Source organism: Mandrillus leucophaeus, unplaced genomic scaffold (assembly GCF_000951045.1).
Source record: "Mandrillus leucophaeus isolate KB7577 unplaced genomic scaffold, Mleu.le_1.0 Scaffold139, whole genome shotgun sequence".
NCBI lineage: Eukaryota > Metazoa > Chordata > Mammalia > Primates > Cercopithecidae > Mandrillus > Mandrillus leucophaeus.
The window spans coordinates 578,417-595,570 of record NW_012101354.1 but is presented as its reverse complement, the minus strand read 5'-3'; the positions used below and the strand labels follow the sequence as shown (position 1 = coordinate 595,570).

Here is a 17,154-nt window from a genome sequence, read left to right as displayed (position 1 = left end):
GCTTGGAGAACAGGCCGGAGGGCGCCCAACGGGCTGCAGGCTCCGCGGCCCCCACCTTATAGCCAGCTTTTTCCAAGAGCCACATGCGGTGGGTAGGGTAATAGAATTACGAATTCCGCAGGGCCGAGAGGGTCCAAATCCCAGGTCTCAGACTGGAGTGCTCGGCGGAGCGGGACTGGGCGAGTAGCGAAGAGGAGTCAGAGGTGAGTGATGCTGGCGTAGACCGGGCGATCAGCTACCGCGCTCGGGTCTCCGGACCCACTGGGAGCGCGGACCCCTATTTGAGCAGAAAAAGAAAGGGCGGCGAAGTCTGGGGGGGTGAGGAGAAATGGAGGGAGCCAAGGGCCAGTCAGTCACATATTCAGATATGGGCCTCCGTCACCAAGTACACAGCTTCCCTCACTGGTACTAAAGATGCCCCATTCACCTTAGAGTTTGAAGGCCCATATAGTACCCACTAGAACCCTAGGGTACTATTAGGACAAATAGGATAATAACCGCATTATACTAAAAGGACCCAGATCCCAAACCCCCTGGAAGGGACACCTTGCCCTCGGCGGGTTCCCCTTCTCCCCCGCCCATTTTGAAGAATTGGGTTTTCCTCTGGGATTCAGTCTGGCGCCCCTCGGGACTTCCTCCCTTTGCCAGGCTGCCCCGGCGCAAGCTTCTCTGGCCTGAGCCATCCCTCAGTCCTAGCCCCACCTGTCTCCTCTGGCTCCTCCCTCCCCTCCTCGAGTCGCTCCAAGCCAGAAGAGGACTCACTTCTGCTCCTGGCAGCCAGGAGACACACCTGGCTGCTGACCTCAGGACACCCAGGGCTGGTCCAAGGAGACGCACCTCCCGGGGGCACAGAATCCCACCCCCCGGTAGCCCTGACCCTCCAGCTCCCGCGCCTCGCAGCCCTACCGCATCCCGCGTCTAAAGGGCGGGGCCGGGCCGTTGGGTCGCCCCTCCCACTCTCCATTCCTTTTCTCCCTCGGAAACCACCGAGCACAAAGGCAGCATTGATTCCCTGCCACCCCCAGAGCGGTCTCTGGAAGGCTCCGCCACCACGCGCTCGCCTCACCCCTGCGCGGAGCCACCAAGAGCACCGTGTTCCGACCCTCTGCCCTGGGATCCGAGCTTGCGACCCTCTCCGTCGCGCGCCCTTAGTGCTGACCTCACCTGTGGGTCGCCTCTGGGTTCTGGCCTCAGGCCCTGACACTTTCAGAGCCAGAGGGGAGCAGCTTTCTCTGCTGCTTTCTCCCCCAGCGCAGTCCTTCTGGGAGGAGCTGGCAGGGGCCTCCGCTGCCTACGTCCTACCTCTTTTCCTGGATAAACACAGCTCTGTCTGCGCGGCCATCAGCCCGGCCTTCTGACTTCCTCCAGCTGAAGCCAGGTTTCTAGCAACAATCCATTCCTGTGCCCAGGCCTCCTCTGCTGAAGTTGGGCTGCTTAGGAGTGGGGGAGGGCTACAGAGAAGAGGGAGACGGCCATCAGTGGACAGTGGCCACTCGTCTTCTTTGGTGCTCGGTTCCCACCCCAGCCCTCGCAGGTGAAGTCCGTCTTCTGTAAAACCCTCCTTGTTGAAATCCTGCCTTGACCCCCAGTGCCCTATTCTGGAGCCATTCCAATAGCTCCAAGGCAGAGTGACTTGCAGTGATCAGTTCTCTGCATTATTCTGGTTAATAGTTTTCTGAATTATTCTGGCTGAAGGAAAAGTGACCAGACTCAGGATTTCTGGACTTACCAGACTCAGGATTTCTGGACTTAGAAACAATGAAGATAAAGCTGGATCCAACAGTCAGGATCAAGCTGGCCTATGCCCTTCATCCCTGGCAGCTGTTAGGAAGCACAGGCCACCACGGACAGGATGAGACCATCAGTTGCACTCTAGGCACACCTACCATCCTTCAGTCTCCAAAAGGAAGCAAGGCTAGTTCCTCTCCTAGGACCACTCTTCCCCTTCATCCTTCAGCTCTGGAGGCCCTCATTGACACCCTCCCATCTAAATTCGGGGCACCTGCTGTACACTTTCATAGTACCTCATACTTTTCCTTTATGGCATTGATTACAGTTCTTCCCCCTCAGTTTATGTGGTTATTTGTTTAATGCCTACCTGTCTTACTAGACTAAGAATCGTAAAAACAGTGCTTAGTGCAAAGCAGGTACTCAATCAGGATGTATTTGATGAGTGAAGTAGTAAGAAAAATTATACTTGAATTAATTTGTTCATCCATTCACTGAAGTGCCTAAAATGTACCATGCACTGTGCTAGGGGGATACATAGAATAGAGAGCTGTCTAAGGGGAGAGACAGACAATAAACATGCAAACAACAGTAAGACAAATTGTGAAACGCAGCAAACAAAATGAAACCAGTGAATGCAATGATTATTTTGTCACTTGAAGATTTTAACAAAGCAAATGTTTATTTTGTGGAGATCCTTGGCGACCTCCAGACCTTCCATTCCTGTGGCTCCTGACTCAGCTCAGCCCTGGTATTGTTTCTGGGGAGGGTCAGTCTTCTTGGAGTGCTGCAGTATTCATGGCTTTGCCATCAGTCAGGTGGGCTGGGAATCTGGATTCTGCGACTGACTAGCTGTGTGACTTCTAGCATGTAACTTAATCTCTTTGGGGCTTACCTTTTCCACCTGGAAAACAGAAAGAATAAAACTCTCAGAGTTGGTATGAGGATTGAACAAGAGAATACGTGGGCATCATTTAGGCTGACATCCGCTAAAAATGTGAGAAAACAGAAAACCCAACCCAGTCTGACTTAACAATATAGACACTTGACTTCCATAATAAGAAGTCTAGAAGTAGGGTAGGACCCAGGGAAGTTTGATTCTGTGGCTTCATTCATTCATTCAACCACAGTTATTGAGTACCTACTATGTTCCAGGCACTATTCTGGACTTTGGGTATATAGCAGTGATAACTCCCTTGGCTAGATGTAGTTTATGCTTTAGTGGGGGAAGAAAGACAATAGACATAAATAAATTCATAAAAATATGATTTGTTAGCTGGAAATAAGTGTTGTAGGAAAAATTAAGATAGGGAAGGATGAGCGAAGGTATCAGGGGAGTATGCAGTTTTAAATAGACTGGTCAGGGATGGCCACCTCATTTCAGTATTGGTATGAAGGAAGGAGGAAGAATATCTAGGGAAAAGCATTCTAGGCAGAAGAAATCACATATGCAAAGGCCCTTAGGAGTATGCCTGGAGTGATCCAGGAGGCAAAGGGGCCAGAGTAGCTGAAACAGAATGAGTGAGGGGAAGATGAGGTCAGAGAGGTAACAGGGCCAGACTCTGTTGGGTCTCATAGGCACTGTAGCAATTTTAGCTTCTACTTTTGGTAAGCTAAGGGGTGATATGACTTGGCTTACGTGTTAAAAGATTCTCTCTGGTGGCTGTGTTAAGAGTAGACAGAAGTGGGTAAGGGCCAAAGTAGGGAGAGCAAATAGGAGATGACTGAAATAATCTTGGGATGAGATGATTTGGACATGATCAGGGATGTAGTAGTCAGTTTCTGGATATATTCTGAACATAGAGTAAATAGGATTTCCTGATGGATCCATCCCCATCCAAAGAGAGAGGAGCAGCAACTGGAAGAATGAAGTTGCCAAGAATGAGAAGAGGCAAAATCAGGTGCTCAGTTTTGGATCTGTTAAAGTTGAGATGTCTGTTAGACATCAAGGAGAGATGTCCAGTAGGCTGTTGCATCTGGAGCTCGGGGGAGAGGTCCAGGCTGGAAGTATAAATGTGGACACCAAGAGAAACATAGACTGAACTCAAAGCCATGAAACTTGATGAAGTATAGGTAAAAAGGGAAAGAATCCAAAGACTGAGTCCTGGGTGCCCCAACATTGAGAGACTGGGGAGAGGAGGAACCAGCTGTCCCAGAGGCTGAGGCAAAATGAGGTAAGATGAGGACTGGGAATTGATAATTGGATTTAGCAGTGAGAAGTTATTGGTGACCTTGACAAGAGCAGTTTCAGTGGAGTGTTGGGGGCAAAAGTGTGATCTAAGTGGGCTCAAGAAAGAAAGAATGGGAGGAGAAAGAGAGCGAGCAAAGACAACTCTTTTGAAGAGTTTGCTGAAAGAGTAGGGGGGAAGTGGGATAATGGCCAGAAGAGGAGGTAGAGTCAAGCGATTTTTTTTTTTTTTTTGCAATGGAGTCTCGCTCTGTTGCCCAAGCTGGAGTGCAGTGGTGCGATCTCAGCTCACTGCAACCTCCGCCTCCCGGGTTCAGGCGGTTTTCCTGTCTCAGCCTCCCGAGTAGCTGGAATTACAAGCTTATGCCGCCATGTTGGTCAGGCTGGTCTCGAATTCCTGACCTCAGGAGATCCACCTGCCTCGGCCTCCCAAAGTGCTGGGATTACAGGCGTGAGCCACTGTGCTCGGCTGGGAAAATTTTTAAATGAGAGAAACAATGGCACATTTGTATGTTGATGGGAAAGATCCAACGGAAAGGGGAAAATTGATAATGCAGAGGAGAAAGAAGAATTGTTGGAACCGTACAAGTGGGTAGACAAGACCATTTCTTATGCTGTGCATAAGAGATAGCTCTAAGGGTTGTCCTTTGCCTGCTGTGTGGACAGATGCTGGAGAGAAGGTAGAATAAATGGGTAGAGGCTGGCAGGTGGACAGATGTGATGACAAAAGCTTGTTCTCTTTTGAATGCTTCTGACTTCTCCACAAAACAGGAAGCAAGGTCATCAGCTAATAGTGATGATAAAGGAGAAGGTGGTGTCAGGGGTTTGAGTAGAGAGGGTAAGGACTGGAATAGTTGCCTAGGAAAGCAGGAGAATGAATGGCCTAGGGAACTCAGGATGATTGCAGGGAAGCATTAACAGCCCACGTGAGGGTAGTGATCGTGACTTTAAAGTGAAACTAGACAGCATGGTTATGTCTTTTTTCTCTAGCTGTTCAGCTGTGCAGTGTGCAGTGGAAAGATGGACAGAGATTTGGATTTAGCCAGATTGTGCTAAATTTTTGACTGTTCACTTTCCTATTCCCTCTCTTCCACGTCCTTCTCTTTGTGGATGTTAAATTAAGGCTGCGTACGAGACTGCATACTATCTGGGCTGTACACCAGTGAGATTGAAAACTGACTACAGATAATCCACAACCTGGCTGTATTCATCAGGGACTGGTCAGGAAAATGGCACTTGCTAAGTGGCTCAACAGAAGGAGTTTAACACAGGGAGCTTGTGATAAAGGTGTCAGAAGAGTTTAAAAGGCAAACGGGATGGTGAGGGGCTGTTCAGAAGGATCTGCAACCATGAAGACACAATCATTACTTAAGTTCCCTCCCAAAGCAAAGATAAAGGGAGAAAAATCCCTTGTATATTAGTCAGGGTTTTCTAGAGGGACAGAACTAATAGGATATATATATATATATACGCGCGCGCGCACACACACACACACACACACACAAATATACACAAAGTGGAGTTTATTAAGGAGTATTAACTCACACAATCACAAGGTCCCACAACAGGCCATCTGCAAGCTGAGGAGCAAGGAAGCCAGTCCGAGTCCCAAAGCTGAAGAACTTGAAGTCCAATGTTGGAGGGCAGGAAGCATCCAGCACAGGAGAAAGATGTAGGCTAGGAGGCTAAGCCAATCTTGTCTTTTCATGTTCTTCTGCCTGCTTTTTATTCTGGCCTCAATGGCAGCTGATTAGATTGTGCCCACCCAGATTAAGCATGAGTCTGCCCTTCCCAGCCCATTGGCTCAAATGTTAATTTCCTTTGGCAACACCCTTGCAGACACACTCAGGATCAATACTTTGCATCCTTCAATCCAATCAAGTTGACACTCAGTATTAACCATCACACCTTGCTTCTCCCTCTTCCCACCTTCCAATGTGCCACCAAGGCTTCCAAAGCCAGATGACAAAAGAGACTGGAGAATACAGTTTGCAGGCACCCAGGCACTGGCCCTCTGCAATATAAAGCAGAATGTGGGGAGGCTGGGAATCTGTGAGCCATCAGGCAAGACTGGCAGATGTATAGCCAAAAGTTGGCTTGATTGGAACAATGAAATATCTGACCTGGAAGGAACTTGGATGTCACCTCATATACCGTCATTTTTGCAGAACAGGAAACAGACCCAGGAAGAAATGATGTGCCAAACAGTAGCAGAGTTGAGATAAGAACCCAGATCTCTTATCTCAAAGAGCATTGCTCTTTCTTATGTACTAAGGGTCTTCAGATTTGAGCAGAGCTGCTCCTTCGAGTAAGGACCCAGAGTGCTGTCTTCTCACCTCTCCCAGCACCATTGGTGCCACTCCTTGAGAACTTCCCAGGTGACCCAAGGGCCTTACCTTCCTTTCTAGGTACCATTGCAGAGGGACACTTAGGGGTCTAAGCAGCACAGAGTGCTTTCCTGGGTCCAAGCCAGATGGAGAGGCAGAGAGGGGACAGGCCTTTCCTCCGGTAGGAAGGCAACTGCTATGAGGATCCTTGGGCTTTGAGTCTTTCTAAGCTATATGTCCTGTGGCTTAGTGGTGGCCTCAGGCAGCATGACTTGGCCACCAATGCTCATGGTGGGCTCTAGCATGTGATAGGGTTGGTGATAAACTGTGCCTTGAAGCTCCTGCTTCTCACCCAGGAACTGTAATGAATGACCTGTCTCTGCAGTCTCAGTTCCAGAAAGGTCTCAGTGGGCCTCTCCTATAAGAACTAGTCTGAGCTACTGACATCCCCTGCTTTCTTGAACTGGTTGGCCTTACAATGGCCTTATTCATTCTTTGGTTTCTCTTGGCACTTGACTCAGGCATCTGGAGAATATACATCCTCTGCTTCAAACAGAAGGAGCTGTCACATTTTCCTGAATTGCCTACTGGATTCCAGCTCCATCTACCTCTGCAGTAGCTGCATTCCTCATAAATGCACTGGATATATATGGGAATGGGCTTCCAAATATGATGGCAGCAGTGTCCCTCGTTTCTGCCAGTCAGTGCAATACTCAGCCTCTGGGAGAGGAGAGGCATCTTCCCCACCGTAGACACCAGAAAAGTGCCCCAGCAGCTGGGACATTTTCCCTTACCTAGACTCCTACCTACCCAGCTGGCCTTATGCAGTCAAGGCTGACTCCCAGCCTGGCTGTGGGGCCTTGCCTGAGAGGCTCTCACCTCTGTGGATTTCCACCCTGTGCCTATTTCTCTTAGACAGTGGCCTCAGCAGAGAAATCATGGGTTGCATTTAATCTATTTTAGTATGGAAACCCAAACACAACTGTTTTATTTTTCTTCCTTTTCTTTTCTCTCTTTAGGCTAGTCAAGTGAAGCAGTGGGAGTGGATATGAAATAAAGAAATCTGCAACTGGTTGTGATCAATTAGTTGTAAACACTACTGCACTTGGACCAACCTCTTCCTTTTCCTGACTGCATAGGAAGGATGGAATGTATTTCCTTCCTTCTTCTGGGAGTGTTTGAAGATTAGACTCTCCTTGACCATGAATGAAGAGCAACCAGTTTTTTAGTGTACAGTGATTTAGCTTCTGGGTCTAGAGTGTAGATATCTCGGGCACTGTGAAAGCACAGGAGAAAAAGTTTTTATGTGAGTATATGGGAGAGGAAATAGTTGGTTGTCATAAACTTTTTGGCTATGGCCTCTGGTACATCTCTAGCTTTTGGAAGGCACTACATTGAGGCTGTTCAAATCCATGTCCACCTATCCTTTGCCCATCATGTGAGATTGATGGCTTAGGAAGCATGTGGTCTAGGTACTGGAGAGGGAGCCTGACCCACCTACCTCACCTCTGCTGCTGAATTTGTGCACAGCTCTCTGACCTGGTTCCGTGTCACAAAGGGTTTCATTCTCTCTGATTCCCTGAAGCCCCAGCTCCAGTCCCAGATACTGGGAGCCCTAGCATATGCCTGAAGCTGAATATTTTACTTGCCAGAGTAAGAGTTTTTACATAGACTCTGTCGTCTTCTACTGGCCCTCCCCTTAAACTGAGGCAGTGGCTGCTAGCTACTCACCAAACCCATTTGACTTTCTTTTTCTTTTTGAGACAGAGTCTTGCTCTGTCGCCCAGACTGGAGTGCAGTGGTGTGATCTCGGCTCACTGCAACCTCCGCCTCTCAGGTTCAAGCGATTCTTCCACCTTAGCCTCTTGAGTCGCTGGGATTACAGGCATGTGCCACCACACCCAGCTAATTTTTGTATTTTATGGTAGAGATGGAGGTTTCACTATGTTGGCCAGGCTAGTCTTGAACTCCTAAGCTCAAGTGATCCACCCACCTCAGCCTCCCAAAGTGCTGGGATTACAGGCATGAGCCACCGTGCCTGGCCCCCTATTTTACTTTCTTCTTTAACATATAGTTAGGATGAAAACATGTTGAAGAGATGATGGCATTAGAAAATTACCATTGACCACTATCACTAGCTAAAATTAATGGGCAAAAGTATGATGATAAATAGGATATTCATACAATCTCAAAGTATCTCCCAATAAGATACTTATTAAAAAGGTAAAAATGGTAATTTTCAGTGAAGAAATATGGCAGATACCACGGTAACCAACTGATCAAAGGGAACATTGGCATTAATGGGACAAATCAGCATCACGTTTCTCTTGTCATGAAGCACTGAGACGGCCACAACATTGCTTCTGAAATATTGCTGACAAAAATACATAACTTGAGTCTAATGATGAGAAAACATTGGAGAAATCCAGACCTTGGAACACGCTACAAAACAACTAACTCGTACTCTGAGAAACATATCAGTGGACTGAATTCCAAACAGTGGCTCATGCCTGTAATTTTAACACTTTGGGAGGCCAAGGTAGGCAGATCACTTGAGGCCAACAGTTTGAGACCAGCCTGGGCAACATAGGGAGACCCCATCTATACAAAAAATCGAATAAAATTTATCTGAGTGTGGTGGCATGTGCCTGTAGTCCCATTTACTTGGGAGGCTGAAACAGGAGGCTCCCTTGAGCCCAGAAGTTTGAGGCTGCAGTGCTCTGTGATCATTATCATTGCACTCTACCCTGGGCAACAGAGCAAGACCCTGTCTCTAAAAAAGGAAATTAAAAAAAAAAAGACATGTCAAGGTCATGAAAGACAAAGAAAGAGGAACGGTTTCAAATTAAAGGGGATTAAACATGACAACTAAATGTGACATATGATTCTGAATTGGATCCTGAACCACAGAAAGCATATTAGTGGGCAACTGGCAAAATCTGAATAAAGTTTGTAGATCATAAAAAAACAACAGACAAAAAACATACAGTTAGACCATATTTTCTTTTCTTTTTTTTTTTTTTGAGACGGAGTCTCGCTGTCACCCAGGCTGGAGTGCAGTGGCACCGTCTTGGCTCACTGCAACCTCTGCCTCCCAGGTTCAAGCAATTCTCCTACCTCAGCCTCACGAGTAGCTGGGACTACAGGCGAGTGCCACCACATCTGGGTAATTTTTTTTTTTTTAATTTTTAGTAGAGACGGGGTTTCACTGTATTGGCCAGGCTGGAGTTAGACCATACTTTCTAACCAGCCTTCTTTGCAGTTTGGTGGGGCTTTGTGACTGAGTTCTGGCCAATGGAACCACTTGGAGGCCTGGCCCAGAACATCTGCCTGTGGATTCTCTCATCTGGCAACTGGATGCCAACACCAAGGGTGATTTTGGAGTCATGTGTTGGAGATGACAAAGCTTTTGTCAGCCAGGTTCCTGAATGACTCCTAGACAACCACGGGCTGGACTTTATTTGAGTGAGAAATGCATTCTATTTGAAGATACGGGTTAAGTTACTGAGATTTAAAGGCTTATTTGTTTCAACATTTGGTTTTACCATACCTAATAACAAAGTCCTTTATAATATGGCCCGGAAGCCTTAATTCTTTGGTAAACCTTCTCTAATCTTGACCTCTTCCTGAACATCCCCTCCACCTACTAGCCTCAGTGGAATTCTGGCTGTCTGGAGACAGGACACCTCTTCTCTTACAGCCGTCCCTGTGGAAGCTGGTCTCACCCTTCTCCTCCCCAGGCTCAGAGGAGCTACAGACTTCTTCTGGATAGCCATTGCCTCCTCCATTGTTCTTCTCCCTCACGGCAAATCTTTTCTCCTCAGAAATGTGTACCAGCCATGTTGCTGTCTTTCCTCCCCTTCCACTGTTCTCATCTGACTCATCCACCATCGCCCCTGGGTTTTGCCAGCTGGCTCCCACCTTCCTTTCTCCTAAGGTTGGTGCCACTCCAGATACCTGTTTTTTACCAGCAGCTGGGCACTCAGGAGGTCTTGGTCACACATGTACCTGGTACCTGTTTTCCTGATCCCTACAGCAGCTTTTCCAAACCATCCCCCTTCCTCCCGACCTCTTTCCTCACTGATGGCCTTGCCTTCCATTTCACTGAGAAAGCTGAAGCACTCCGGGTTGAATCCCCTCCACTTCCTGTCCTGCTCTGCACTCTACCTTCTTCCTTTCGGTCTCAGAGTCATGCTGACGCTCTCCCATGGCTCCCAAGGCAGCTCTAAGAAAGCTGTTCTGTTGGATGACACCTCTGTCCCTCTTTCTCCTAAAAGTTTTAGCCTCTTTCCACTAGCAATTAAAATACAGTCAAATATCTTTCCTTGAATAACAACAACAGCATTCCTGGAAAGAAGCATCTACATTCATTTCCTCATTCCCTGTTCATATTTTCATCCCCTGTAATCTGGATTTTTGTCCCATCTCCTAAAATTGCTCTGGCAAAGGAAACTACATTTTCTTCATGACCAGATCGAAAGGTCTCTTTTTAATTCTATTATGCACTTACTTATTTTAGTTTCTTATCTTTTTTTGTTTTTGTAGAGATGGGGGTCTCACTTTGTTGCCCAGGCTGGTCTCAAACTCCTGGCCTCAAGCAATCCTCCTGCCTTGGCCTCCTAAAGTGCTGGGATTACAGGTGTGAGCCACCACTCCTGACTCAAAAGCTTCTTTTTAATTCTCATCTTCCTTGCCTTCTCTTCAACATTTGATAGCGCTGACCTCTTCTTCTTAAGGATGGTCACTCCTGTCCTGTTCTCTTTAGTGGATCCTTGGTCTTCTATCCCAACTTTCAGCCTTAGTGCATCATAAGGTTCTGGTTCTATTTTTGACCTCTTCCCTTCTTCCCTCCTTCCCTTTTTCCCCTCCCTCCCCACCTCTGTCTTTCCCCTTGCCTCCTCCTCACTTCCACTCTGCATAAGGCATTCCCAGGGGTTTCATGTCACACTTTTTTTTTTTTTGGGATGGAGTTTTGCTCTTGTTGCCCAGGCTGGGGTGCAATGGCATGATCTCGGCTCACTGCAACCTCTGTCTCCCAGGTTCAAGTGATTCTCCTGCCTCAGCCTCCTGAGTAGTTGGGATTACAGGCATGTGCCACCACACCTGGTTAATTTTTTTGTGTTTTTAGTAGAGATGAGGTTTCTCCATGTTGGTCATGAGTTGAGTTCTCTCGACTCTCAAATCACTCAGATCATCCGCCTGCCTCGGCCTCCCAAAGTGCTGGGATTACAGGCATGAGCCACCGTGCCCAGCCTCATGTCACATTTTATATTGGCTCACAATTTGAGTCAGCAGCTTATCTCTCCGAGCTCCATATCACAATATCCATGTTCCTGCTGGCACTTGCCACATGGTGCAAGTTCCATGGGCACTTCAAGCTCAATGCATGTAAAACTGAGCTCATTGTTTACTCCCATCTCTTTCTGTATTTCTAGTGATAACCACCTGGAAACCCATAAGCCAGAAACTTGGAGTCATCCTAGACAGCTCTTCTTCACAGATCCACATTGTATAACTAGTGGCAAAGTCCTGCACTTCCTGTATTTGTAACATTTTTCCATATCTCTCAGCTTCGCAGCTCTGACCCCTGCAGGCTCTCTAGTGTAAAGCCTGCAGGGATCTCCTAACCAGCGCTCCTGCCTTCAGTCTTGCTGATGCCTTACTGCCACTGAGTCATCTTTCTAAATAACAAAGCTCTGTCACTCCCCAGCCCAAGCCCTTTAGAGGCTCCCTGTTGCCTGCAAGACAAAGTTCCAGCTCTCTGGCAGGGATTATGAAGCCTTCCTGTGGCTTGCTCCTGCCCACCTTATCTTTCCCTAGATGCCTGCCCTCCTCAACACCTTGCTCTTCTCCAAAGCCCCTGTACACTTTCACACCTCTGCTGCTTTGTCTTACTTTCCCTCTGCCTGGGATATCCTCCCCTCCCCTGCCTGCCTAGTGACCAGCACTTAACTTTTGAGACAGTTCAGGAAGAGCTTCTTCTAGAAGATGTTTTCTGATTGCTTTTGTAGAGTAAAATTGCCCCCTCCTTCCTCTGAGACGACACTGCACTCATGATAGAAGCCAGGGTGGGTGTGGGAGGAGCATGATAGGGCACTCTGTGACTTGGCAACTCGCCTCCACATTGTGCAGGCTGCAGCCCTGTCTTTCACTTCTGGATGCCTGGTGCCTCACACAGTGTCTGACACCTGGCGGGTACTCAGTAAACCTTTACAGTCGGTGCTGAGTGGGAAGGTGGGTATATGGGATGCCCTGGAAGGATTTTGATTTCCAACCACAGAAAAGCCTTGGGCCGAGAATGGGGGGCTGTGAGACTTTATTTACTCAGAGAAAAGGGTCCTTTCCCTTGCCTCACCAACTGCTTCTTGAGGACCCCTTCTTGCTCTTTGGTGGGTGCCAGGCAGGCAGGGAGGCAGTGGGAGGCTCTCCTACAGGCAGAGTGACTGTTACTGGGGAGACTCTTCTTCCAGCCGCAGCTGAAGGAGAACACCTGCAGGAGAAGGGTGAGCTGAGCTGCAAGAGCTGCACTGAGATGGCAGGAGTTCGATGGACACTCTGAGCATTTGGCTCCAAATTACCCATTACCTGGGTCTTGTCCTTTCGTTACAGGTTGGATAACTCATACATAGAAAAAAAAAATCCTAGTTCTGCTCTCCCTCACTTCATCTGTGTCCCCAGTAGGTGCCCTATCCCTCCCCTAAAGAAGCTGGACTGCAGCTTGGGAAGAATCCTTGGCATCTTTCCTTCCTCCTGTTTGTTCTGGGGGTGGGTGGTGGCAGGACAGGGCCTGGGGCTGGGCTAGGGGCTCCTTTACCTGAGGACTTGGTGTAAACTGTCTGCTGGTCTCTGCTGTGGGCGATGCAGGACATGTAAAGCTTCTGGTCCTCAATCTTTCCCACTTCTATGTCCATTACAACCAGAGAGCTCATGGGGATCAAGCTGGGAGAGGAGGCAGCTTAGCCCATCTTTCATGTGAACCTGGCTCCCCATCCCTTCACTCTCTGTGTCCTCTTCCCTCTCTTCATCCCTCCCTGCCTTGAGGACTCTTAGGTGGCCCTGGGCTCACAGTCTTTTTGTCAGCTCCCAAAGTTGGACAGCAGAGTTTGTGGCCTGGCCAGGGACTAGAGGAACTGCTTGGGAGTGGGCTGGGGAAGGAGAGTGGCAGGCAGGGCTCCCACACCCCAGTTGCTGAGGATGGCCACCCCCAGGGATGAAAAGGGCTATGACTTTGGTCAATGCCCCGAAGGCCCGTACTTACTTTTTGAACCTGATGTTGAAGCTTAGTGTGAACACCCCCTCTCCAGCCAGGAAGGCAGTTTTAGAAAAGGTCTCGTCCATCATGGCTGCCAGGGACCCGCTGTGGGTAAACCTGGGGGTGGGGGTAAAGTGAGGAGCAAGACCTGGGCTGGGGCCACTGGGCAGACCCCCTCACTGGGCCTTCCCTCCCTCCTGTGGCGACCCTACCTCTCCCTTTCCCTAGACCCTTCCAAACATAGACCTTCAGCCTCAGGGCAGCCAAATAGGAAAGAAGGAAACAGGTGCATCCCATCTGATCAGACCCGTCAAAATCAACTAAGCTTTTCTGGTTTGCTTCAGCATGCTTTTGTAGCCACTGACACTCCATCAGGGAAAATTTTTTTTTCTGATAAAGTTAATAGAAAACATTTTTCTGATTCATTACCTAATTGCTGGCAACAACTGCCATAATTTGGAAGGATGGGCATATACAGGAAATGAAAAAGTCCCTGAACTTTGTGACTCAGTCTTTGAGGCACAACCCTGGGCTGTTTCTCACCTTACCAGTCACTACAGCCAGTGCGGGGCCCACATCTCAAGATAAGTAAATGTGAAACATAACTTATGACCTATCAAGGGCTGGCATGACACACTTCTGTGCAGCATTGCCACAGAAAGCAGAGAGCCCACTCCAGCAGGCTCAATGCTGAAATTGAGCTGAAATGCTGAAATGCCGCAGATATTTGCTTTATTCAGAATGCACAGAATGGCTGGTCACAGTGGCTCACGCCTATAATCCCAGCACTTTGGGAGGCCAAGGTAGTCGGATCACTTGAGGTCAGGAGTTCGAGACCAGCTTGGCCAATATGGTGAAACTCTGTCTCTACTAAAAAATACAAAAATTAGATGGGTGTGGTGGCAAGTGCCTGTAACTCAGCTACTCGAGAGGCTGAGACATGAGAATCGCTTGAATCTGGTGGATGGAGGTTGCAGTGAGCTGAGATTGCGCCACTGCACTCCAGTCTGGGCAACAGATCAAGACTTTGTCTCAAAATAAAACAAACAAACAAAAAAAACCCCATAGAATGTTCATTCTTGCTTATGCAAGCTTCATGTCAGCTACTTCATGGTTGGCTAATTTGGGGAAAATAGAAAGGCACCCAATTTTAGAATTCAATTAACATCAAACAGATTTGAGTCCCTGATTTTCAAAAGCACAGTCCCAATTCTCCACGGAGCCAGATCAGCTGTGCACACTGTACTGCCATGGGTTACCCTCCCGCTCCTGTGACCAGTGGCTTTTCCAGACCCTTCCCTCCCTGCTTCTTTGGTCTGTACCCACCCAGTTGGACTCCTTGTCCCACAGCTCACTACCTGTTTGTCTTGAGCAAATTGCTAAACCTTTCTGAGCCTTAGTTTTTCCACCATGAATTTCACAATTCCGATCTCAGCGGATTAAATAAACAAATGTTTGCAAATGTAATTTACACACTTCTTTTTTTTTTTTTTGGAGATGGAGTCTCGCTCTGTCACCCAGGCTGGAGTGCAGTGGTGCGATCTCGGTTCACTGCAACCACCACCTTCCAGGTTCAAGCGATTCTCTCGCCTCAGCCTCCCAAGTAGCTGGGATTATAGGCGCTTGCCACCACGCCCGGCTGATTTTTGTATTTTTAGTAGAGACGGGGTTTCGCAATGTTGGCCAGGCTCGTCTCAAACTCCTGACCTCAGGTGATCCGCCTGCCTAGGCCTCCCAAAGTGCTGGGATTACAGGCTTCTTAAGCACTTCCCTCTCTGCCTCCCAAATTGCTTGAAAGAGGGTGAAAAGAGTTGGTGTCAAAGGACACGTTGTCCTCACTGGCCAACCTGGGGACCCATTGGCTAGTATGTGGATCTACAGAGTAGCTCTTGGCCAGCGAGTAACTCCTCCTTCCCACTCCCCATGGTCTAGGGGCCTCGTGGATACTAATCTCTTCTCTAGACCCCCAACCCCTCAATCCACTGACTAGCCTCAGTGTTGGATGGTCCTCCTCTGCCTCTTTGGCCTCACCTCCATCAGCTCCTAAATAAAAGTCAGCCATGCTTCAGCCATGCTTCAGAAGGGAGGGAGTCCATGGCCTGGACAGGACTCTGAACAATTCATAGTATCTGCACATCCTATGGCCAAAGTGACTGAAGGCTGCAGTTGGCATCCACAGCCTCTGGAGGCCCTGACATCTATATAGCACTCTGGATTCTATTTAACCCCAGTTTAGCCCCTGTCAGGCTTCAGGACCCTAAAGCCACTCCTGCCCTCTCTTGTCTCTCTTTCCCTTGCAGGAGCTCCAGCACCACCTCCAGCCTTCAGTGACCATCTGGAGCAAGCATAGGGATAGAGGATAAGGGGGACAACCATGGAGTGGAAAGTGGAGTGGAGGAAACAGTGGACTTGGAATCTCACCTGCCAGATCCGACTGTCCTGGATCTGACTTTGATTGCAGTGCTGCCTTGGGCAAGTTACTTTAGCTGTGTGCACCTCCATTTCCCCATGGGTAGAACATGGGTTTTGGATAGAAGTGTCTGATAGCTATACTGTGCTTTATGGTTCATGAGCATGCACACATAGGCCCATAATATCATATCTCTGGTCATCCCGGCAGGTAGATATTATTGCCCCAGGTTTCAGGTAAGAAGACTAAAGACCAGGGGTCAAATTGCTTGCTCGGAGTCCCACAGCCAGCAGCAGCCGAGCAGGACAGGAAGTCAGAGTCTAGAGTCCAGATCTTGCCCTCTTCCAAGTGTACCACATTCTTCTCAAAGTAGCCTCTCAGGTCTTTTGTCTGGAAAATTTTGAGACTTTGATGAGGAGCCCTTATCTGCACACTGGGGATTAGGCCAGATAACCCTGTGTGTCCTTCCAGGCCTGGTATTGTGAGGCTGAAGCCCAGTGCCTCACACTCTCATCCTCCCCGCTTAGAGAAAGACGGAGTCTCCAGTGCCAGCCTGATGGATGCTGAACCTGCCCTGCTGAGTCAAGCCCAGGAGGCAGCCAAGGTCCTACCAGTGACCTTACCCTGGGGGCCCCTCCAGGTAGGGGCCTGGTTGGAAAAGACAGACCGACTTCTTCTTGGATGGCTGGAAAAAGATGACATACTCAAAGCCTTGTCCTTCCACTTGGATGCACCTGGTGAAGATGCGACAGTCACCCTTGTCTGGGGAGAGATGGGCAGTGTCGCAGCTGGAGAAGGGAGGGCATGGTCAGGATACAGCACCATTTGGTTGAGTCTTGCCTCTGGTACAAGATTAAGGAGAGAAAACCAGAGCACACTGAAGAGGTGGCCTGCCCCTCCACACCTGTAGGCGTTTCTCGTTCGGTGGAACGAGAGACTTGAGAAAAGAAATGAGACACAGACAAAGTATAGAGAAAGAAAACTAGGCCCAGGGGACCAGCGCTCAGCATACAGAGGACCCACGCCAGCACTGGTCTCTGAGTTCCCTCAGTATTTATTGATCATTATCTTTACCATCTTAGAAAAGGGAAGTGGCAGGATAATAGGATCATGGTAGGGAGAAGGTCAGCAGTAAGACATATGAATAAAGATCTCTGTGACAAGAACAAGTTTAAGGAAAAGTGCTGTGCCTTGATATGCATATGCAAACATCTCCAAAACCTTTTTAGTGCATAAAGAGCAGCATTGC

The 17,154-nt window shown here is 48.4% G+C and overlaps 1 protein-coding gene and 1 long non-coding RNA gene across 2 annotated transcripts in view; one reads left to right on the top strand and one right to left on the bottom strand.

The window, feature by feature from the left end:
* Positions 1-118: 118 nt before the first annotated feature.
* Positions 119-9,626, top strand: LOC105534710. The gene is made up of 3 exons (XR_001005320.1): positions 119-203; positions 7,263-7,549; positions 9,506-9,626. It is a non-coding gene; the product is annotated as an uncharacterized LOC105534710 (long non-coding RNA).
* A 3,015-nt stretch (positions 9,627-12,641) lies between these two features.
* THEM5 (thioesterase superfamily member 5) overlaps positions 12,642-17,154 on the bottom strand; it is a 7,309-nt gene continuing 2,796 nt past the window's right edge. Inside the window, 4 exon segments of the mRNA XM_011973504.1 lie at positions 12,642-12,733; positions 13,058-13,182; positions 13,502-13,612; positions 16,529-16,667. Of these exon segments, the coding sequence (XP_011828894.1) occupies positions 12,690-12,733; positions 13,058-13,182; positions 13,502-13,612; positions 16,529-16,667 (419 nt within the window). The 3' untranslated portion in view covers positions 12,642-12,689.